Below are 24415 nucleotides of genomic sequence, written 5' to 3'. Positions count from 1 at the left end.
GGGAATATATATTGTAACTGGGAACAATATGGATATATATATTTAATATACAATCTTCGTTCACTGTCCAAAATCCACGCGCGCAATTGGTTAAAATAGATCACGTGATTTTGCTTTACCTGTCGTCAGCAAACTCAGACAGTGCAGTATTGACAATAATGCACGAAAATCGTGCATTATTGAAGGTGTCTTCAGCTTCAAAGCTTGTAGAAGTGGAAGAAAAGTATATTCCTCAAATTATCAACGATCCAATACCGAACAAAATCGAAGAGGATAACAACTTGAAGCGCTTTCATGTTCAAAGGTAAACTGCAGCTCAATAAATACATTTTTGTGTGCGATTGACTTGCTTGTAGTTGCTTGATTGTGAAAGCCATCGACTTGCATTGAACAAGCTTCTCGCTGACTGTATTTATGAACGACCACAGCTGATGAACGATTTTATGAACCATTTTAAGTTTTATTTCTGTACGGCTAATTTGTGATTTTTATATTATTGATGTAATCCCGTGTAATTATGTACTACTACACTTCTTATTTTTAAACATTAAGTTTGTTGTTTGAAGTTCGTTAAGTCGATGATCGCTTGCAGTTCGATGCAGTGTACTCAGATTGTATATTAAAAGGGTTAGAGTCTGTTCGTTCGTGTTTTGTTGACAAATACACGCACTTGCTGGCCTCACAATGAACTCAAAATTTTCAATACTGCACTCGGCTACGCCTCGTGCAGTATTGAAAATTTCTCGTTCATTGTGCGGCCAGCGCGTGCGTGTATTTGTCAACAAAACACTCACAACAGTCTCTAACCCATAACGGTGGGGCCAAACGGCCCTTAAATCGGTCATCAGAATGTCACATAAAATAATATTATTAGCATAACTCCACATGTCGTCACCAAACTTGGCCAGTTAAACCAAGACAAAAGTCCAATTTTTTTGACAACCAAAACTGACAGCAAATGTCAAATTATGACGTCATAATTGATGACGTCATACCATACCCTTAATTAAAAGTTTTTAATTTCCATTTTTTTCTTACTGTTTTCGAAAGTAGACATCCAGAGTAGTTAAAAGCTGAAAACCGTTTGTTGATATCTCAAATATTAAAGGAGATATGACATTTTGAATTTTAAAAAATGATCAGGTCAAAAATAGTGACCCCCCTTAAACAAAATATTGAAATTGAAGTTCCGTTTCCGTGTAAGCAATTCCACTTATGTTGAAAATTAATTGCCCTGGATGAGCAGAACAGGAATAATAAAAAAAATCTGAATCAAAGTCATTCCTGCGCTTGTAAGCCCCCAAAAACATATTTTGTGACGTCACGAGTAGTGACGTCATCAATTATTCAATCAATAAAATTATCGTTTAAAAGACGAAAACTAAAAATCTAAAATCATACGATTTTTAGGGTCACTTAGTTCTTTATTTGACCAAATTCATAGCATTTTTCAATGAAAACTGAAGAAAATAAATCAAGGGGTTGATTTCAGAGAACCAATATGGTTCCGGGGGGGACAGCGAAATTTCTTTAAATTGTTATAACTCAGGAAATATTTGTCATAGCGAGGAACGGTTTTCAGTATAATACTCCCCTACTCACGCCCTTTCAAATGACATATTTGATGGCATGAAATTATAAACTTTGTGTAACACGTTTTTGTGACGTCATCAAATATGACGTCATAATTTGACATTTTGACAGTTTTTTTGCAATAGGAATGATTAAGACCACATTCCAAGGTAACATGCAAAGTTTGGTAGAAAAATGTTGAAACAAACCAAAATTAGAGCATTTGCCCCTAAATGACCGTTTTAAGGGCCGTTTGGCCCCAGCGTCGACGCTTACATTTTTCGCAGTGGTCTGTTCTGTGACAGCTATAATGTTGTAAGTAACGTCCCGAAAAAATCTGAACTGGAGATCCATGAGCAGAAAATACTGAGTAAATTGTATGCACCCGTTTTCAAGACTGAAGATGGAAATGGAGAAACGTTGTTAAAGGGACACTGTAACGGGGATTATAATGCTTTTCGGTAAAAAGTGCGTAACCGCTTATTGCAGAATTGGTGCACCTAGTACATCAAGATGAAGATATAAAATTAATTGTTGTTGAAGGAAAAAGGAAGCCATCATAATTTTTAGGTCTAGTCCACAACGACAAAACTAGAAAAAATCATCAAGTTGAGATCTAAAGTTCCTGATGACATCACAATAATATCACTTGTTTATCGCTTCAGTACACTTTCACTGTGATTTTTAACAAAATTGGACACTATTCGTAGGTTCCACGTGTCTTTAGGAATGTCTTTAGGAATGTTTTGTCACGATGTGGGGGAGTCTGACTTTATTGGGACCAGGTCATTCCTTCCTTCAACCTGTATCTATAGAAACAGCCTCAGTCAATTATCGCTGTTGTCTTCTATTGTGCAGCAATATGAACTAAACCCAGTTTATTCTTTATTGATTTGTTTTTGTTAATCAAGAATATATTTCTCTGTTTTGAAACATTTCTCGGTTGAAAACGTCAGGGGAAAGGAGGGACTGTTCGTTATAGTCTATGGCTTGCATGGGTCTCTTTCCTGGTCGTTTTATAAAATTCTGGAAATTCAAATTTGAATTTGGGAAAAAGTTACTGAAAACACTTGCCTCGCTACAGTTATTATCATAATGCATATGCACGCTTTGAGGTTATCATAGTATATGATAATAATTAATTGAGAACAGTAAATTGTAAACAGGCGCCATGCAACTGTATATCAACAACATTTGACTAACTTATTGAAATTTAACTGACTCGATATCACAGTGATATCGTTACACATGCATGCATACAAAGCATCCATGCTCATGTTTTGGCTAACAAAAGAAATAAAATATCAGTACATTTCAGAGAATCGACTCGATCATGCGTCGCATGATCGAGCTTGTTAATTAATGACTCTGTGTTCTTTGTTTTATAAATAATGGGCTGTGGCTTTGACATTTATATTGATCAATGTTTTATCATGGTTAGCCAAATTATTATTGTAGAAAAACATTTGATGTGAATGGAAATATTTTTCGAATTCTACTTATTGAAATTTGACGGCCGGACTTGTTAACCGTCCCTGACTATCATTTCATGTATACAAAGGTTTGTATTTACTAAAACTGAACTACAGTGCACGCAGCTTAGCGCAAATGAAAATGGTTCATACAATAAAATAATAAGTAGTATATTGTGTTATTAAACAACATTCAGTATTTGCTGGAAATTGTAGTGGAACTTTTGTAATCTGGCGGAGGCCATTTTTTTAAAATAAAATCCATAAAATTCTCTTAAAAGAGTATTGCAGGTTTAAAAAACCGCGAAAAAATGCCACCAATTAAGTTTTTTAGACGTTGACAGGAGGCTCATCGCTACCATGGCAACACATGTGATAAACGGTCTTAAAATACAGTTAAAAAAAGCGTCAAAAGAATATCCCCAGTTTCCACCGTTGACTCGAACCGGAAATCTGTAAACTTTCATAGTAACACATGCGATATATGAAACGTAAGAAACCCCGAATTCAACGAGAATAGCTATAGAAGTAGATGAAAGCACTAAACAGTTGGCGGCAAAACGTAAGAGCGAGAGTGTGAATTGCTTGCTCGAGCTCTGCTTGGGTGGTTTCAACCCTTCACGAAATTTAAATTTCGTCAGTAATTGCTACTGTAACTATTGAAGCCTTCTTAAATCGGCTATTAAATAATGGCTATTTTTTAAGCAAAAAACAGCGAAGTATAAATATTGTCGCATTGTTTAAGTTTTACTTATTTACTAAAACTGAACTACAGTGCCAAAACGTTTTAGGTGTCAAAAGCCAGGGTTCACTAATACAATTCAGCGCTGATTTATTGATGCTACATGTAGCTCTGTGTTTTTTGTTTCGATAATAATTTGTATCGTGGCTTTGTCACAGTTATCACAGCAATGTTTTTATCATGGTGAGCAAATGTGGACAGGCGCAATTTGAAATTTTAAAAATTAAAAATTAAAAAAAAGGAACCCTTCAGCAACTTGTATTATAAACACCATAACTTCAAACAAATTTCTTCACTCTTTAGCTTGCTGTGCGATACATTTCTTAACCCCGAAGGTGACGACGATTATTAATATAAAATAACTATTGAAGCCTTCTTAAATCGGGAGTTATGGCTATTTTTTAAGCAAAAAAAAAGCGAAGTATAAATATTGTCGCATTGGTTAAGTTTTTTCTGTGATAAAAGTGTGCGGGAGCAGTTTTATAAGCTTATATGACCATGTAACCACACAGGTGGAAGATGTGTACATGTTCAAACTCTCGTTTAGTCTTGTCCTCCGTCGTTCAAGCAGGGGTGTACGCCAGTTTTTAATATTGACGTTTAATTAATGCCATCATGACACCCGATTTATGCTGAAATATTTCTTTTTGCTTGAAAATCTTATCTTGTATCAACGCCATACTGCGGAAACTTGCATTAGTGTTAGCCTAATAGTTCTTTCCGTTTCTACGACATGTACATTAGTTCGAGCATACTCCACTGATAAGTCTGATCTTTCCAGCTACTGCCAGCTAGAAGGGATTTCTTCACTCGTCCGCACAAAGGTTTAGCGGGAAAAGTTTATCGAAAGCAAGCAACTGTCCCGCGGTATGTCTCCCTTAAAGTTTTCCTCCACTCAGGCGATCTATGGTCTACATGAAAGCCCGGGAAGTTGCGTATTTCCTGCTCAGTAAAGCGCTTGATCAATCGATTGCAAATTTAGCGGTTTGAATAGAGTGCTGCTTTCTCGGCATTAGAAGTTGCTGCAATATAGCTAGGGTCCTCAATACAGCAGTCAGCAACTGAATTGGTATCACTTATATTTTTGGCGTTAACAAACTGGATCACAGGCTCTGGAGACGAAATGGCAGAGAAGCAAACAAGACAACATTTTGAGTGATTTTACTATATTAGTTTATTCTAGTTAAAATACACTACATCCATGTGTATCGCCCGTTTGCATGGTACTAAAAGCAGCGAACTTTATCATGGCTTACATCTTTGTCTGAAATTTCTAGTTTATGTTCAGTTTTACGATACATTAAATCAAGACAGTCTACGAAATCATTGTTCTGTTTTTTTTTTTTTTTGCGCCTTTTGGTAGCCCCTGTCATGACAATCTTCTCGTCACTTGGTACACACAGCGCAAGTGAACTCTCTCCCGGCGACGTATGGACCGCACGGTAGTGAGCCACACTGTCCTTGCACGGGGTACAGTAAGGCACCATCCTTGTTCGCCTTGGTACCAGGGACATAATCTGGGTCTCCGTCAACACAGATGAAGTCGCGTTGCTTCTTGTGGTTGTAGTATTCAGTCATCAAGTACCCATGATACTCCTCAGTCCAGCCAGATGGACAATCATTCCGTGCGGGCATCATAAGCATTGAACCACGTGAATTGGCGAAGCAAACCGCGCATGGTGCCTCATAGTCATGGACGTTCTTCTTAAATATGACGTTATCGCTGACTTGATACTCAGAGCCATACACGTATCCCGAGGCTTGCCATCCGTCCTTGTATCTGTCATACTTCGGATTGAGCGGAAGACACAGGTAATTTACTCCGCCGCCTTGGTGACCAGTACTTTCACCACCAATTCTACCTAACGACATAAAAAAGATAATCGTTATTCTTAAATATCCAAAACAATGGTTAAATTTGTTCATTATTCTACATGTTATACGATTACATGTTTTGGTTTCGATTTAATACTTGTCAAGTGTATCAAGTGTTACTGAAAAAATAAGTCGAAAACTAAGTTTTGCTTATTTTCAAGCACTTAATCTTTTTCGTAGTGTCGATTGTAACCTAATGTGTTTAAACTTGTAATAAATACATTTTGTAAAATACCTAATGAGCTATTCTTTGATTCTATGCTTATTTGAATAAAAATCTTGATAATTTAATCTTGTTTCTTTTTAATTTTGCTTTATTTTGTTTTATGGGCATACCAAACAAAAAGTTGTAGCTGTTATTGTATTTTATAAACGAGAACTAATTTATTGGTTAACCTGGGAGAAAGGGAAAGAGACCTGGTTTTCCTTTTTCAATTTTTCCGTAGTGATATAAAATCGTGTCACAACATTGTCCTTATAAGTCTCGTCTTACCTTTGTAAACAATCTCAGCACCACTAGGACATGTGGTTCTTCCCCAGCGAACATACTGCACCCCAGACTTCCCGTCTTGGCCTTTTTGCCCTGGTGTTCCTGGTTTGCCTGACTCTCCTGTAAACAATAAAGTCTGCTTGCTTAGCTTCAATAGCGTTTTACAAGCCAAATACTGTCTGTTTGATTCGTTGACCTTTTCTTGCCGTTAATATTGACTATACACTACTTCAGTAACATTTTCCATACAATCAGACTAAAGAAATCGTTTTTTTTTTTTTTACAAATAAATTCATAAATTAAACATTTCATCTTAGCTCATCTTGCAATTGGCGAGCACCACATTTCTTGCAGCTAACTCCAGTTCGTTGTTTCTTCTAGTTTATGTTTTTTTAATATTGTATTACACCTTCTGTTTTCTGCTTTAGGTATATGCCCTATACAAAGGTTTCTATTTTTCAAGCTTTACAAGTTTATCTTACTCACTGTGCATGCGGCTTTCTTATTACTCTTAAAAGCGATTTCTAATGCATACCTTTTGGCCCAGTTTGCCCAGGTCTACCAGGAGGGCCACGCATTCCAAAAAAGCCCAGTCCGTTATTTCGGTTGTCCCGCTCTGAAACAGAAAGGAATAGGAGAGTGTTGATTACACGAATCAAAAATGAAAAACAAACTCTAATTTAAGTGATAAATTTAGGTTACGCACCTTGAAAGTACTTGGACAAGAACCACGAATAGCCAGATTTGCCGGGCTGTAGCAGTACTTCAATTCTACAGAAATTTATTTATTACAATTAATTTTTATATTCAGAAAAACACTACACAAACTACAGCAACTACACAAATTACAGCAACTTCACAAACTGCAGCAAGTACACAAACTAAAGCAACTACACAAACTACAGCAACTACACAAATTACAGCAACTACACAAACTACAGCAACTACACAAACTACAGCAACTACACAAACTACAGCAACTTCACAAACTGTGAACTACACAAACTACAGCAACTATGCAAACTACAGTAGCTACCAAAACTACAGCAACTACACAAATTACAGTAACTACAAAAATTACAGCAAACTACAGAAACTTCTCAAACTGCAGCAACTACATGTACACAAACTACAGCAACTACACAAACTACAGCAACTACACAAACTGCAGTAACTACACAAACTACAGCAACTACACAAACTACAGCAACTACACAAATTACAGTAACTACAAAAATTACAGCAAACTACAGAAACTTCACAAACTGCAGCAACTACACAAACTAAAGCAACTACACAAACTACAGCAACTACACAAACTACAGCAACTATACAAACTACAGTAACTACACAAACTACAGCCCCATCACAAACTGCAGTAACTACACAAACTACAGCAACTACACAAACTACAGCAACTACACAAACTACAGCCACTTCACAAACTGCAGTAACTACACAAACTACAGTAACTAAACAAACTACAGCAACTACACAAACTACAGCAACTACAGAAACTACAGCAACTTCACAAACTACAGCAACTACACAAACTACAGCAACAATACAAACTACAGCAACTACACAAACTACAGCAACTACACAAACTACAGCAACTACACAAACTACAGCAACAATACAAACTACAGCAACTACACAAACTACAGCAACTACACAAACTGCAGCAACTACACAAACTGCAGCAACTACACAAACTACAGCAACTACACAAACTACAGCAACTACACAAACTGCAGTAACTACACAAACTACAGCAACTAAACAAACTACAGCAACTACAGAAACTACAGCAACTACACAAACTACAGCCACTTCACAAACTACAGCAACTACATAAACTACAGCCACTTCACAAACTACAGCAACTACACAAAAACTACAGCAACTACACAAACTACAGTAACTACACAAACTACAGCAATTACACAAACTACAGCAACTACACAAACTACACAAACTACAGCAACTACACAGACTACAGCAACAACACAAACTACAGTAACTACACAAACTACAGCAACAACACAATCTACTGAATAACTACACAAACTACAGCAACTACACAAACTACAGTAACTACACAAACTACAGTAACTACACAAACTACAGCAACTACACAGACTACAGCAACTACACAAACTACAGTAACTACACAAACTACAGCAACTACACAGACTACAGCAACTACACAAACTACAGCAACTATACAAACTACAGCAACTACAGCAACTACACAAACTACAACAACAACACAAACTACAGCAATTACACAAACTACAGCAACTACACAAACTACAGAAACTACAGCAACTTCACAAACTACAGCAACTACACAGACTACAGCAACTACACAAACTACAGCAACTACACAAACTACAGCAACTACAGCAACTACACAAACTACAACAACAACACAAACTACAGCAACTACACAAACTACAGCAACTACACAAACTACAGAAACTACAGCAACTTCACAAACTACAGCAACTACACAAACTACAGCAACAATACAAACTACAGCAACTACACAAACTACAGCAACTACACAAACTGCAGCAACTACACAAACTACAGCAACTACACAAACTACAGCGAAAGATTCCGTGATATTTTTAAGACGTAAATTTATATTTATTAGAACACATTACTTGAAATTAGTTAGACTAAACAATCCCATATACTGTACTGGTGGCTTCATATGCAGGTATGACGTAGATTAGATCTTGATTACAGATTGGGATTAATAGAGGGTAATCTATCTGATACGGTAAACTGAGTGTTGTTTTATTACAAACCTTTTCTCCAGTTTTTTCAATCGCTTAGTACTTTCGTTATGCCTGTGACAAAAGGAAAGGACTGTTAAAAATGCTCTAATTAAAGTTTTCAAGTTTTCGAGAAGGGCAAATGATAATCAAATTGACAAATAACCAGTAAGTAGGCACATTAATTTTGCTTTGGTATTCACGCTATTCTTTAGACTTGTTTTAGGCGTTTTAGTTCAGTTTCTTATTGATGCTTTGGTATTCGCGCTATTTTTAAGATTTGTTTTAGTTCCGGAGTTTCTTATTGATGAATTGTTTTCAAGAATCAAGAATCAAGATTTGTTTCATATATCATTAAATTGTCTTTCTTTTTTCAACTGATCCAGTCTGTAGCATGTTAAAGTTTAATAAGTTAGCTGAATCAATGCCACAACTTAATTTTTTATTAGAAAAGACGTTTTCGTTAGGGATGAACTTATGATCCATTTTACAGTAACTACAGTAACTCTGTGTTTTGTTCTTTAAGTCGCAAACTACAAAAAAATGATACATACTTTTTCTCCATGTCTTGCAGTCGTTTCAGAATATCCTGGGTCGCATTATTTTTAACGGATCGTCGTTCTCGTAGCGGCTGGGGATGCTTTTCATCATCCTCCATTTCTCGGCGAAGACCGTCCAGAGTTTCGTCCATGGCAGAAATGCGATGTAGAGCACAAGACATCGTAAATACCGCCGCGAAAAGCAGGCCGATGCGAGATGCGAAAAGCTTCATAGCGGACTTTGGCTTTGAATAGGCTTTTAATCGTGGAGTTAATTCCTAACGCTGCGAACAATTTCAGTAAACCTTCTCTTCACCTCAAGAAAGTTGTGTACGTTGGGAAATTGCGATGAAACCTTATTCGTTAAATATGGAACATGATTGGTAGTTTAGAGGAAACAATACATTGAGTCATCGGCGAGAATTTTCTTGTTTGTTAGGGCCATTAAATTAGAATTACAATAAAAAAAAAATAAACTGTCATAAAAACAAGATAAAGAATACAAATAATGCACGGGTGTCTAAAGCTTTTTTTGGCTATTTTATAAAGTGGAGATATATAATATTATATAATTATAAGGATAAAAGTTTTTTGAGGCCAGTCGAATCAGGCACGGTTGGAAAATGGTTTATTTTGTCTTGAATCGGAACTTTAGCTTTTAGTGTAGCAAAGGAATAGTCACGCCAGTGTTCTCCTGTTTAGAGGTCAAATACAGACATTTTGTTCACTTTGGCAACTATTGCAGTGACCATATAAACATTGAGGACTCTAAAAAAAATTTTCATTGCGTGACAATTTGTCATAACGTGGCGGAATTATCATCGAAATAGACTTTCACCCTTACGCTGGCAAAACACTATCCATTCATTTTGACAGCCCTGTGATTTTCACTGTCTTTCTGAAAGTAGAAGTTATTTTGGACTTTTTTGCTGCAATGCTAGTGAAAATAAATTCTTACCACGTGTAATAACATTCGTGGAAGGTAAACAAGGCGTAAAATTGTCAATTGTCAATTGCGATATACCTTGTGACGAGCAACGCCGAAAAGCATTTTTCCGAACACCTTTAACGTTAATATTTGGATATCCAACCTCAGGCCTTTTGTTATTAAACTTCTACGCTGTAAGGCAACGTTTTGATGAGTACTAAGAACGAAAATAAAGTTTACAATTTGCGACAACTTACAAGACTGTGACAGCCTTTGTCTGTATATTAAATTGCAAATAATGAGGAATGGTCTCAAGCTCAAAAAATACGATACAATATCTTTAGTGTTCTCTGCAGACTGTAAAAGAACGCTTAATATTTACTGAATATTTCAAGCAAAACGAACCTCAGTCGCTTATTAGCGGAGCTCCTTAGCGGCCCGTAAGGGCCGCAGAGCGGAGCACCATACCCATAAAAAAAAAAACACATGAAAAAAAAAAAAACACATGAAATAAAATAGGAAATCTCTGCATCCGAGTTTTCATGGTCATCATGGCTAGCGGCATGACTCGCGGGCGCGTACGGCGGCGTCCGTACGTACGACGGTGTTGCGCACATCCGGGATCTTGAAAGGTCTTGACAACTCGCGCAGTACTGGCGCGAAATAATTTTGCAGTGTGAGGAAAAAAAAGTGTGAGGTCTAAACAGCTAGTCTGAAAGTTAGAACTTGAGACAAACACATTTATTTTGGCTCCTTGTTATGCCGATGACTACAAACGAGAGCAGGGTAAACTTAACTTCGAGGAAACAGGGTTTAAGCGATTTGCGACGGGAAAGAGATCGCGAGAGATCCAGAAAACCCGGACAGAAAGCAGGCGAAAAAGTATAGCAAAGCGCCTGTCGAACCTGGTAGCAAAGTAGCGAAGAAAAGCGACTAAAATAGCAAGAGAGGTGCCGAGGAAACAGGCAAAGAAATAGCGGAGAACAAGGGAACGGAGATAAAACGAGCAGACGAGTGTACCTACTGCGGCCAACTGGTGAGTACAAAACTGCAGTGTTTCCGTCATTTAATATCTCTACGTTTTGTCTTAAGCTTACTTTATACGCAAAGTAAACTTAAGCTTATATTGACGGCACATTTTACTTGCTTTCGCCACTAAGCATTTGCTTGTGACATGAACAATGTTGAAAAATACTATTCCTTAAAATTCAGTTTTACCAGGTTTTACTGATCAAATAGGAGGATTTGATTATGTAAACAAATAATTGTTGGGCCTTCGAGGAACGAATTCACAAAGAATATCACTTCAACACATCTCGAAGAAAATTAAGCTTACGATTTTTAAATGCTTGTGATATGATTATTTTGTTTTACAGTGCTGGAAGAGCAGCTGAGATGAGAATGAAAGTGATGTCAGTTTGCACGAAGCACCTGGAATTTCGTTAACTCCGAGTGAAATAGATCGATTCAGTGTATGCAGTTTATTGATATTCATGATGGAGGTAAAATTACTGTTCATTTAGTCAGAGTAAATAAACTTCAGCTTCATTACTTAGCTCTTTCGTTCCCAAATATATTAAATAATCCACTTGTCATGTAGTTCTGTTCACTATTGAGCGTTCATGTGGATTACATAACAATGTCAACAATTTTGAGATTTTGAGGTCTGTTTTGCTGGTTTCATTCAGAATGTCAACAGTAAATGTTATATTTGTCATAAAAAAATCACAATCTTGTTGTGGAATTTGGAAAATGCACACAACAAAGGTTAATGACTACTGGAAAACTGGAATCTTTGTGAGTAAATTCATGCCATTTTAGACACTGTATGCAGCTGTGCATGCAAACTTATTATTAATTAAATGTGTATCTTTAAAAATCTTAGTATACACCGATTTCACAAATGGCGGACGCGCGGAAAAGAACTGGTACTGAAGCATGAAAACGAGGCGTTTTAGGATAAACAACTTTCGTGTTACAAAGGGAAAAGGGAAAATTACAGGAGTTTTGAAGCTCTCCACCGTTAAATGGGGGTATTAGATCGCTTTCTAGGTTGATTTCGAGATAACCGAGTTCGAAATAAGTTCGCGGTCTAATATTTGTCGTTTTGTTTCGGGTTCTAAGCAAAACCCTGGGCTGCACATGGCTTGAAATACGGCGGGTCGCCAAACATTTTAAACCTCGGACTCCTCAAGAAAGCTCCGGTATCCAGACGAGTGTACACATTTTCTTAAGGATTTTGGTGAGTCATTGAAGAATATCGAAAATAAACACGCCAAAATGTTTTGCCTTTGTAAGCATACATGTACGTTGTGAAAAAAAATGCGTAACAATGATTTTTCGGGCCGGTTTCTTTATTTTTTTCTGGTGAAATAACCATACGTGATCACTATACATACCTGAAACGCATCAATAAAAACGTGTTATTCTCAGTCGACTTTAATAGTAGTTTTTTTTGGACTTAGTAGGAGTAGATTTTTGCATTTTAGAAAAAAAAATTGTATTCAAATAATTCAGACAGACTGAAGCGGCTAATTCGATTAAAAATAAAACATCAGTTGGCTCCACGCAAAGGATTTACATTAAGTGAAGCGGACAGTAAATGTTCAACACAATCTTCAGAGAACAAGATCATCACAATGTTCCCCAAGTCATGAAAGAAAAATAAGGCTATTAATTCTGTAAATTTAGTGAAATCTACTGGAATTCCTTCTGCAGCGTCGAACGACATGAAATTTAATCTCGGGAAGAAATTTATCACGTGCTAGGCAACTACGACGAAGGTCCAACTGATAGAACAAATATTCACGCTTTCGCTTCATTTTACAAGCTTTTACGCCTTCCGCATTAATTTATATAAAGCTGAGATTATTGGAGGCGATTTTTATTTATTTATCAAGTATTCTGAAATATAATGGTTTATTACAAAGAAGAAACATATCATAGCATTGGAATTCAATACCGGTAGTCTCCGTCTTTTTAATTAATTTGTCAACATTTCAACGATTTGCCTTAGCACAACAAAGGTATTTTGTGAAGTAAAAAATAAAATAAAAAGCGAAGGAATAATAGTAAATAAAAATTGCTTAAAGGATATGTGACCGGACAAGGTGTCTGAAGTTGAAGTTTGACTTGTCAAGTCCCCATAATGCTGCTGTTTAATATTTTAAAGCCGGTCTTCGTGCTCTACTAAAGATCCGCAAGGAGACAGAGTTAGCATTTTTCGTTTGCTTTCACAAAAGTGAAAAGAACGTACCTTGACAGCGTCTGGAAAAGAACATACCTTGACAGCGTCTGAAAATTAGTTTCGATATCGGTCCGTGTAAAATTTTACCGGCCAACAGTTGTCGAAGCTTCATTTGAAAACAAAAACTTTAACTCTGTTTCCCTGCAGATCTACGGTCCCTTTCTGCTTGCAACACGGAAACAAGAATAATTACTAGACTGTAAACTAATTCCTTAATCTCGAAAATTTGGAAGGAAAGCGGTCTATTTCCCCGTTTAACAAACAAAAACTTCAGAACTCGCGTAATTTTCACTCTATTCCCCTTGTAACACGAAAGTTGTTTATCCTAAAACGCCTCGTTTTCATGTCTCGTACCAGTTTTTTTCCGCGCGTCCGCCATTTGTGAAATCGGTGTATTACTGTTAAGAAAAAAGCTTTTAAGATGTGGCAATGTTTTTCCAATGCATGTACATGTATATATAGGGGTAGAGGGGAGGGGGGAGTATTTAAAGGTCAAGCCTTTTAAAGAGGGAGTGTAAGGGTTTGCAGTGATGCTTTGAGTTTATTAAAATATCAGGACCTGAACAATCGATGGAATCGATAATCGATGGCAATCGATAACAATCGATGACAATCGATATCAATTAATCGATTGATATTGATAATCGATGAACAATCGATCGCTAAAGTTTTTGTGATTATCGATTGTCATCGATTATCAATTTCATCGATAATCGATGACAATCGATCAATTAACTAACATCGATTTTCATCGATTATCAATATCATCGATTACCAATTCAATCGATCATTTAACTGCCATCGTTTTTTATTTGACTAGTATTTGATAAATATGTTTACTTTAAAACACACGGTCTCTCTTGTATGTTATATTTTATTAGCAACAACAATGATAACCTTTCCAAGAAATGTCAATACAACGAGAAACTTACTAACTTAACAGTAATAAGGCAATAATTATTTAAAACAAACGTTTTGAGCTTAAGTCTTATTCGCCTCCATCAACGAAGCGTACGCTTTTCGGTCTGGTTTGCTTTCGAACCAACTCCTGGCAAAGTAAATAGAAATCGCAACTTACAGAATTCCTCGCTGTCTAAGTACAATGTAATTTTTCTAAAACTCTGTCTTGTAGTCCATAAACATTTTCTCGCTCGTCCGAAATATTTCAAATCAAACAGTAGCAGAGAGAACTCAAAAATACGTCGTCCGTACGTCGGAACGAAAACGAGACAACAGTGGGAGTCTGGTGATGAGTTTCGCCTGTCACGTCCGCCATTTTTGACTCGGTCACGAATAACGAAGTGTCTTTGGAATTCTAGCGCTAGCAAACAGTAGGAAACTGGAATGAAAAACAGAAACATTAAAGCTTATGATGTAAACTTCATCTCAATGGAAAGGAGCTTTATTATTTTTTTTTACAAAACAACATATGTAAGTATTTACTTCATGCTTCGGATTGATTGTGTGTTTAATGCCAATCGATGGCAATCGATGAAGTTCGCGACCACCAAAGTGTGATTATCGATTGATCATCGATTGGCCGATGCCAATCGATGCCAATCAACAGTAATTAATCGATTGTCATCGATTGATCGATTGATTTTCCGATCATCGATTTTCATCGATTGTTCAGGTCCTGAAATATTTACAGTAGAACCCTGCTAACTCGAACTCTGAAGGGAAACGAAAATGAGTTCGAGTTAGCGGGGTTTTTCGATTTAGCGGGGTTGATTGAATATTTTATTTGCCAAGTTAATAATTGATAGTTTACTGATTTTTAAGCACTTCAGTATACAGTACTGTGCAAATTGAACTTATCTTGCCAGAAACTCTAAAGCGACCACACATTCTTTTGTTAAGAGTGGAAAATGACTGTCAAATACATGATCTGTTCATTGCTATAATCAATGGGCAACCGTTGCGAGTTGCAAGTTCTGGAATTCGAGTTATCAGCGTAAAAAGTTTGACCCAAATTTTGTTCAAGGGAAACAAAATTTAGTTCGAGTTAGCGGGGTTTTCGAGTTATCCGAGTTCGAATTTAACCGAGTAAAAATGACTGAAAAGTGGGGTCAAATCCAAGGGAAATGGAAGTGAGTTTGAGTTAGCAAGGTTGTTCGAGTTATCCGAGTTCGAGTTACCGGTTTTTTTTTCTGTAGTTGACTTCGCAGTTATCAGTAAAAAAAATAGTCTGTGCTGATACATCTCTGTTAAATATATAAGGTATCCTTTCGCATCCAGTAGTTTTGCTTCACTTTATACAAGCTTGCGTTAAGTGTTTTGTTTTATAAATTATTGATTTTCATACCAATTAATCAATTTTAATTTAATCTGTGGCATTTGACTTTTTTCAGGGTTAACATGAATTTCAGAATTTGCAGAGCCACAGACACAAAAACAGAATGTGGACAAGGACATCAAAAGAAAACAGGAAGGATTAAGATTATCCAGCTTGATGTTTGGGTGTCTTCATGATGCCATTTTCAAGAGACTAGTAAATTACATGTAAATTGAAATCAAGAAAAGCTGCAAATGAGCAAAGTTTATATTTTAAATGTTAACGTATTTACAGTGTACTTCAGAAAACAACTTCTTGATTGACCTGTCTCTTTCACATCTTTTTAGATGTAACAAGGGCATTATGAAGTGATCTTTTTAAGAATAATTTATGCAGCCAAAACAGTAACAGCAGAAATGAATGGGAGTTTAAAATTGCTATTTTCAATGTTTTGGCTGGTAAGAAACCACATGTGACCAAGCTAAAATCTCTTTGGCCGGTTAACATGACCTGTAAGTGTCCAAATATTTTGAGCCCTCGACTACACAGGACTTACATGTAGTTGTCTAATTACTGTATATCATAAGATCTTTGGTTGACCTTGGGGGAGGTAGTGGAGGTAAAAAACAATGTAATAATTTGAATTTGGATTGGTAATGCTGAAACTGGTGTAATTCTTAAGTATAGAGGTTAAAATCGTGATTGCAAGCAATATGCAATACCAATTTCATTCTTATGTGTTGTATGCTGCGTACAATTTATAAGAACAGCTATAATGTTAAAATTAGTGAAATATTCTAAAGCCAGATTAAATTTGCAGTATCCATTAGGTACCATGAAGCAACCAAATTGTGACTCATTTGCTTACTTTGTGAACTTCATGACGAATGGGCAACATGACTCCACAAAAATGTGTACAATAAAGCATACAAATTTTTAAAAGAGCAGTCAAAGTATTGATGCTTTTTTTCTTGCATAGTTTTATACACAAGCAAACATGATTCTATTTTTTCTGCGTAATCAAAGAACAAAACTGAGTTTGAGACACACAAACAATATTCTATCTTCCCAGAATTTTTTTTTTTTTTATTTCTGTAAGTGAAGTGAAACCCCTTAAGAGGAAGGGGACTCAAAAAGACATGTAAAAGTAAAAAAGGTGCTATCATCCTTTTTTTTTGGGGGGGGGGGGCGAGGGGGGTGGGATGGGGTTACAGAATGTCCCTTCTTTGCTTCCAGTTAGTTTCACTCCGGTTTGCTTGTAGTTAGGTTCACCCCTGTTTGTTCGCAGTTAGCTTTATTCATCCGGTGTGCTTGGGATTAGCTTTCACTCTAGTTTGCTTGTGGTTAGCTTTCACTCCGGTTTGCTTGGCATTAGCTTATGGCAATATGCTGTAAACCCTTTGCTACATGTATGACCTCTGCCATTTCCATTCAAAATTAAAATATAGGCAAATAGTGAAAATAAAAACGAATGAATGAAAAAAAGAAAATTAACCATATTCTTAATGTAGATGTATATTATTTCCTATATACTCTAAATGTTAAGTGCTTTGCTAATTTACCACGTGATATGCCTATCTACCCCAACATGCAGCCCTACTACCCCCTCCTTATCTTCGAAGGTTACATAATTACCCGTTTTGCAGCATAATTTCCCATCCAGACTTCTGGATCATAATGCTGTCGGTGGAATTAAAACGTTTTGATTGATTTGTTTGTTCTCGGCTTATTTGGTGTTGCTGTATACGGTACTCCCATATAAGGGCTATACGGGTATGTGCTGCTCAACAGGGTGTGCCTTTTGCCTCTCTGACTCTGAAACAGGGTATACAAATCACTCTTTTGACTGTGGAACACTATCAAGTTTAGCTATGAAAATCCGCTCCTCTCATTGGTTTTTCTCCAAGCCACAGACAAAGTCAAGTGAGCGCTTTGTGATGTACGCTAGTGTTTTTATATCTATCTTCATATATTTTTCATTGTGGATATTGTCTGGAACAGGGTACCTATTTTGCACTGTTTGTCTGGAACAGGGTCGCAAATTGAGCCGTTTTTCTCTGGAACAGGTCCAGAGTCTCAGCGACTCAGTGGCACACCCCTTGAGTAAATTTTAGGGAGTACCTCTCCCCCCCCCCCCCCGGGACACGGTAAAAAAAAGTAAGTAACAATATTAAAATTTATAAAAAAAAATTAAAACGAATATTATATTCTTAGCCTTAAATTGTACAATGGCTTGAATTCAGGTTTCAATAAAGTGCAAAATAATTAACTGGGGAGCTCCGCTTTTAGGCTTGCCTAAATCTATATATTAGTTTTTGAATGACTGCAATACTTTGATGAAATAAACTGCGCGATTCAGTTATTTTAAAAGGAGGAATAATAAATCAATGGATATTGACAATAGCTACAAACCTATAAATCTCGACTCATTCAAGTTGCTGATAACGGTGGGAAATGGAACCACTATAGAGTATAATAGCCTTTAGTAACAGGGCGGCTATCGACAGATTCAAGATTCTTTAGTACTTCAATGTGACATCTTTTTATTATGATGGAATACAATTCGACTCTCCACCACGCGCACTGTCTCAAATAAAGGCAAGTGATTATAATGGTGAAGATTCCTTACATAACAGCCAATGGAAACCGTGTGTAATAATCCTTCAATGATTCATACACTAAATACGTTTGTCATGGCTGTAAAAATGATTGCGAAACGCTTCTCGCATTTTCACCCTGTTTAACATTTTCCTTAATTTGTATTATTTTCCAAGTTGCCTACGTATACCATATTGTTTACATAATTATACATTGACTAAAAATGTAGTCCTTTTAGTAAGATATCTAACTGAATAACTTGGGATGATGGTATCGTTTATGATATGGCATTTAAGTCCTTTCACTTGACCGCAACCTTTGTCCGTTTTCAACAAAATCACTGACTAAACTATTCGGATCATTCTTGATCGAGGGCAGAATTGAATCACCGTACTTCCTTCGAGAGTTCACAAATTGCTGATGAAATTGTTGAATTCTTCGGAACTTGATGCTGATTTCTGTAGGGGTAAATGACAACAAGGAGCCTGCCAAGCTTAGAGTGCCTTCCAATGAAGAAAGGCACGCAGTTTTGCGTACATCAGTTTGTTGAGAGAATGCATGAGTAGCTATATATAGTGACGGGAAAAAGGGGTTGAAAGGATTACAGCGCTACCATGTGAACATGCAATTCAGTCAGACGGTTTCCATGAGTCCCTGCCCAGCAGGTTGAAAATTTTCTCTGACAAACGGCGAAATCAGGCGTTTCTTGTCCTTGCGTTTATGATCTGAATTAAAAAATCAAAACAAAGATTAAATAGATTCTTCGTGATGGATATGAATCAATAAAAGCTGAACATTTCATTTTAGCTCACTCTTTCGTAGGCTTAATTTATAAGTTTCTAAAATTTATGTTCAAGCCTCGGATTGTTATGGATTACTAGTGACTTTCACCGGCTTATTTGCCACAGATTCGTGGTTGAAGCTAAAAAAACTTCGAAAAACCTTGTTTGTTCGTTTCAATGGAATGTTCATTCAAATACTGTAGCATACATGATGCAAAATAATAATAGGTTATTTAAGGTAGGATTAAAAGAATCCCTAGGTTTCATCGAGCCGTGAATATTTTTCGTGAGATCGAATTCACAGATATCAGAATAAAGTCCGACATTCGTGGACACTAACAGGCCAATTTTCAAAATTTCCTTCCACTCTTTTCAAGTGCTCAGATCATTTATTTACTTTAACCTCTGCACTTCTTAGTGTACCTACATTTTGGCCACCTCCAAGGAAATCGTTTCCAAAGAAATATACATACATACATACAAAATTAAATTTACCTTCATAATCATCAAGTTCCAAGCCATCTATCCCGGCTCTTTTTCTTGCTCAATGACCCGGTGAATTTTGAGACGCCGCTGTTCGCGGGAAAGTCTTTTTGTTCGAGCTTGCTAATTCGATCGTTCACGTTCAAATAAATAAATACAATCCCAAGTAAAAATACCACGATACAGAAGAAAAATAGGAATATTAAGGAAAAACGCGAAACACGGTCTTCAAACCGATTTCCTTTAGGAGTCATCTCGATCACGGGTCTTGATTCAACTGATGTAATATGTATCGGGGGTTAAAGTTATCCATGCGGGCCAGTATATTTGTTTATTGGTGTTAACGCATTTATGCAAATAACACTCCACTGAGACGGAGTTAAAATCTGACACCTATTGTTTTATTATTTACCTTTAGATCCAGTGCAAACATTTCAGTCTGCCTTTTTAGTGCGCCCAAGTTCTTTGCTTTCTCTTTTTCTTTCTTCAGTTTCAAAGTTTGACAACCTGATTAATTCTTGCTGATTCTGTCAAATCCATGAGTACCGTTTGAAAGGTATAGCACTGAAGAAAATCAAAGAACCTTCTTAGCTCATGGCCGTAGCCATAATTTTGTCATAGACAAGGGAAAAGTTGTGAGTGTCGAAGGCAAAAGCCGTTAGCGGGGTCTGGAAAGAAAATTTTGTAATCTTAATGCTCTAAACAACTATTTTAAGCATTTTTATGAGGTATTTATTCAGAAAAATCAATCAGGTTCAATTATGGATTATTTTTTCACCTAAACGTGTCTCTTTTCTTCATTTTGAGTTAAGATCTATAGACAAGGCAAGTGCCTTGTCTTGCCTCTTGCTAGTTAAGGCCCTGAAGCTTTAACTGAAGACAACTTATTGCCATTCTTAAGTAGTGTGCTGAAAACTGTTGCAAATCAAGCTTATGTAAAAGCAAAGAAACCACTAACTTTAATTGGAAAGGGGGAGAAAGTGTATGTGTAATTTTCATTTTGCAGCATTCTATCTTCGTTTGACCCGTGCTGTAAAATAAAATAATGACGCTTACCTTATTATAGGAAATGAACGCGTCATGAAATTAACGCGAATTTCAACAATTCGCGTTAATTTAAGTCGCGTTAATTTTTGTTAACGTTAATTTCCGCGCCGTTAATTAAGTGGAGCGTTAATTTCCATGACCTTAATTTCCATTATTTCGGCCCCAATTTTTCGATACGGTCAAACGTTCTTGACTCGTAGGAAAAGGCATTATTTCATCAGGGTGGAAATCTGCCGGTATCACTGAAACTGTGGAGAACGCTCGAGGCGGTCAGATTCCTTCGCTTAACCCCTACGTTTAGGATTATACGCCAAGTGTTGAAATAAATTGTTTCCTGTTGTCTTAGACTTTCTCAACAATTTTTTTTTTCTTTGTGTTCGTCGCGTTAATTTCCTTCATTTTAAAATATTACCTCCTCTTTCGCGTTAATTTCCTTTATTGGGGAGAAATTTTTCCTTCAATTGCGCGTTAATTTAAGTCGCGTTAATTTCAAATACCTTAATTAACACAAGCGTTAATTTCCTATAATGAGGTAATTCACGCCATCATGACTCCCGCGTTTTACTTTTTGTTTCTATCCAGCTAGAAGTGATTTCTTCACTCCCTCCGTCCAAAGGCGTAGGAAAAGTTTAATTAAAGCAAACAACTGCACGAGCATGTCTCCCTTAAAGTTTCCTCCACCCACCCGATCTATGGTTTACATAAATAGCCCGGGGTAGTTGAATTTTTCCTGCTTAAAAAGCGTGATCAATCGATTGCAAATTTAGCGGTTTGAATTGAGTACTGCTTCCTCGGCATTTTAAATTGCTGCAATGTAGCTAGGGTCCTCAATACAGCAGTCAGCAACTGAATTGGTATCAATTATTGTTGGCGTTAACAAACTGGATCACAGGCTCTGGAGACGACATAGCAGTGAAGCAAACAAGACAACATTTTTAGAGATTATACTATAGTTTATTCTAGTTAAAATACACTACATCCATGTGTGTCGCCCGTTTGCATGGTACTAAAAGCAGTAAACTTTATCATGGCTTACATCTTTGTCTGAAATATCTAGTTTCTGTTTTACGTTACATTAAATCAAGACAGTTTACAAAATCACCGTTATGTTTTTTTTTGTAGCCTTTTGATAGCCCCTGTAGTGATAGTCTTCTCATCACTTGGTACACACAGCGCATGTGAACTCTCTCCCGGCGACGTATGGACCGCACGGTAGTGAGCCACACTGTCCTTGCACGGGGTACAGTAAGGCACTATCCTTGTTCGCTTTGGTACCAGGGACATAATCTGGGTCTCCGTCAACACAGATGAAGTCGCGTTGCTTCTTGTGGTTGTAGTATTCAGTCATCAAGTACCCATGATACTCCTCGGTCCAGCCAGATGGACAGTCATTCCTTGCGGGCATCATAAGCATTGAACCACGTGTCTTGGCGAAGCAAACCGCGCATGGCGCCTCATAGTCATGGACGTTCTTCTTAAATATGACGTTATCGCTGACTTGATACTCAGAGCCATACACGTATCCCGAGGCCTGCCATCCGTCCTTGTATCTGTCATACTTCGGATTGAGCGGAAGACACAGGTAATTTACTCCGCCGCCTTGGTGATTGTAATACTCGCCACCAATTCTACCTAACAATATAAAAAAGATAACAGTCATTCCTTTATATCCAAAATTGTTAAATTTGTTCATTTTTCTACATGTATACGATTACATGTTTTGGTTTTAATTAAATACTTGTCAAGTGTATCAAGTGCTACTGAAAAAAATAAGTCGAAAACTAAGTTTTTCTTATTTTCTAAGTGTTAGTCCGTGGATTAATTGTCTTCTAATGTGTTTGAACTTGTAATAAATAAAATTCATAATGAGCTATTTTTTGATCCTATGCTTATTTGAATAAAAATCTTGATAATTTAATCTGTTTTTTTTTTTTTTAATTTTGCTTCATTTATTTTATGGCAAAACAGTAGGATATGGGCATACCAAACAAAAAGTTTTAGCTGTTTTTGTATTTTATAAACGAGAACTAATTATTATTATATTGGTTAGCCTGAGAGAAAGGGAAAGAGGCTTGGTTTGTCTTTTAAAATTTTGCCATAGTGATTTAAAATTGTGTCAAAGCATTGCCTTGTAAGCCACGTCTTACCTTTGTAAACGATCTCAGAACCACTAGGACATGTGTTTCTTCCCCAGCGAACATACTGCACTCCAGACTTTCCATCTTGGCCTTTTTCTCCTTTAGCTCCTGGTGTTCCTGGTTTTCCCGACTCTCCTGTAAATAATAAAGTCTGCTTGCTTAGCTTCAATAGGGTTTTTCAGGCCCGATACTGTCTGTTTGATTGCCGTTACTATTGACTACTCTACTTCAGTAACATTTTCCACACAATCAGACTAAAGAAATCGATTTTTTCACTGGAAAAGTTGAAAATTTACATGCACATGTAAATTACAATTTACAAAATGTAAATCTTATTTACATTCTTTGTAAATTAAAATTTACATGTTGGAGTTTTGTAAAACAAAATTTACATGAAATTTACAGTCTTCAACGGATCATGTAAATGTATTGTAAAAAGTGATTTACATGGTCCTTTATTACAACGCTAATTGTAAGAACATGTAAAAAACATGTCAAATGTATTAACCACTTTTACAGTTTCTTTCTTTGTAAAAAACATGTAAATTTCTTTACTAAATCATGTAAAGAACATGGAAAATTGACAAAGGGGCGCCGTTCGGAAACATGTAAAAACCATGGAAATTGACAAAGGGGGCCTGTTTGGAAACATGTAAAAACCATGGAAATTGACAAAGGGGGCCTGTTTGGAAACATGTAAAAACCATGGAAATTAACAAAGGGGTCCTGTTTGGAAACATGTAAAAAACATGGAAATTGATAAAGGGGGCCTGTTTGGAAACATGTAAATACCCTTGAAATCGACAAAGGGGGCCTGTTTGGAAACATGTAAAAAACATGGAAATTGACAAAGGGGGCCTGTTTGGAAACATGTAAATACCCTGGAAATCGACAAAGGGGGCCTGTTTGGAAACATGCAAATACCCTGGAAATTGACAAAGGGGGCTGTTTGAAAACATGTAAACATGAGCTTGTAATTCATGTTGCAACCCACCAAATAACTTTCGCGTGCATTCATTAGTTAGACAGAACGCATCACGTGGTACGAAATCAAACGACGAAGAAGAAATCGGAGGGATTTAAGAAAGTATAAAATAAATATTTCCCCTTCCGGCTTGCTGGAGGATAATACTCCTTGCCTGAAAGATTATCCTCAAAATTTCACAGTTGCCTTTGAAGCTTAGTCAACTGTTCATTTTTTCAGCCAAGGGCATTATCCTCCAATATATGTAACCGCCTGAATGGGTTTTTATTATTTACTAATAATCTAGATGAACGAAGCGCAAGACGAAATTAAGCGACTGATATCAGTTTTAACATAACTCATTACAAAAGGTCTTAGTTACAAATCCTCTACTAATGTCAAAAAGTAAACAGATTATAAATGAAAACCTTTCGATGCAGAAAACGAAGGCGACTATAACTTCGTCTAACAATATTT

At 36.7% G+C, this 24415-nt stretch overlaps 3 protein-coding genes and 1 long non-coding RNA gene across 4 annotated transcripts in view; 1 reads left to right on the top strand and 3 right to left on the bottom strand.

Moving 5' to 3' along the window:
- LOC144649283 (uncharacterized) overlaps nt 1–24415 on the bottom strand; it is a 120764-nt gene that overhangs the window by 21262 nt on the left and 75087 nt on the right. The gene's annotated exons all lie outside the window — the stretch shown is intronic.
- LOC144649294 (uncharacterized) lies at nt 5068–9867 on the bottom strand. Its single transcript, XM_078508769.1, has 6 exons — nt 9492–9867; nt 8971–9012; nt 6858–6922; nt 6687–6767; nt 6155–6271; nt 5068–5648 (listed from the first exon to the last, which is right to left on the bottom strand). The coding sequence occupies exons 1-6, from the start codon at nt 9707–9709 to the stop codon at nt 5173–5175; spliced, it is 999 nt and encodes a 332-aa protein (XP_078364895.1). The 5' UTR covers nt 9710–9867; the 3' UTR covers nt 5068–5172.
- Nucleotides 11013–17636, top strand: LOC144649272 (uncharacterized). The gene is made up of 3 exons (XR_013569871.1): nt 11013–11440; nt 11781–11906; nt 16003–17636. It is a non-coding gene; the product is annotated as an uncharacterized LOC144649272 (long non-coding RNA).
- Nucleotides 21960–24415, bottom strand: part of LOC144649289 (uncharacterized) — a 44442-nt gene continuing 41986 nt past the window's right edge. The window contains exons 5-6 of the mRNA XM_078508763.1: nt 22984–23109; nt 21960–22468 (exon numbers count right to left, since the gene is read on the bottom strand). Coding sequence (XP_078364889.1) covers nt 21993–22468; nt 22984–23109 — 602 coding nt within the window. The 3' untranslated portion in view covers nt 21960–21992. The remainder of the gene's footprint in view (nt 22469–22983; nt 23110–24415) is intronic.

This window comes from Oculina patagonica, chromosome 4 (genome assembly GCF_052425735.1).
Source record: "Oculina patagonica isolate OP01 chromosome 4, crgOcupat, whole genome shotgun sequence".
Lineage (NCBI taxonomy): Eukaryota > Metazoa > Cnidaria > Anthozoa > Scleractinia > Oculinidae > Oculina > Oculina patagonica.
The sequence above is the reverse complement of the archived record's forward strand: the minus strand, read 5'-3'. Positions and strand labels throughout refer to the sequence as shown.

What these genes read in the sequence shown, in the direction of transcription:
- LOC144649294 (XM_078508769.1), bottom strand. Translation starts at nt 9,709, where the DNA reads ATGAAGCTTTTCGCATCTCGCATCGGCCTGCTTTTCGCGGCGGTATTT. An exon ending in TTGAAAAAACTGGAGAAAAG is followed by an intron (nt 6,923 to 8,970) that starts GTTTGTAATAAA and finishes AAATTTCTGTAG; the next exon opens with AATTGAAGTACTGCTACAGC. An exon ending in TGGGCAAACTGGGCCAAAAG is followed by an intron (nt 6,272 to 6,686) that starts GTATGCATTAGA and finishes TATTGTTTACAG; the next exon opens with GAGAGTCAGGCAAACCAGGA.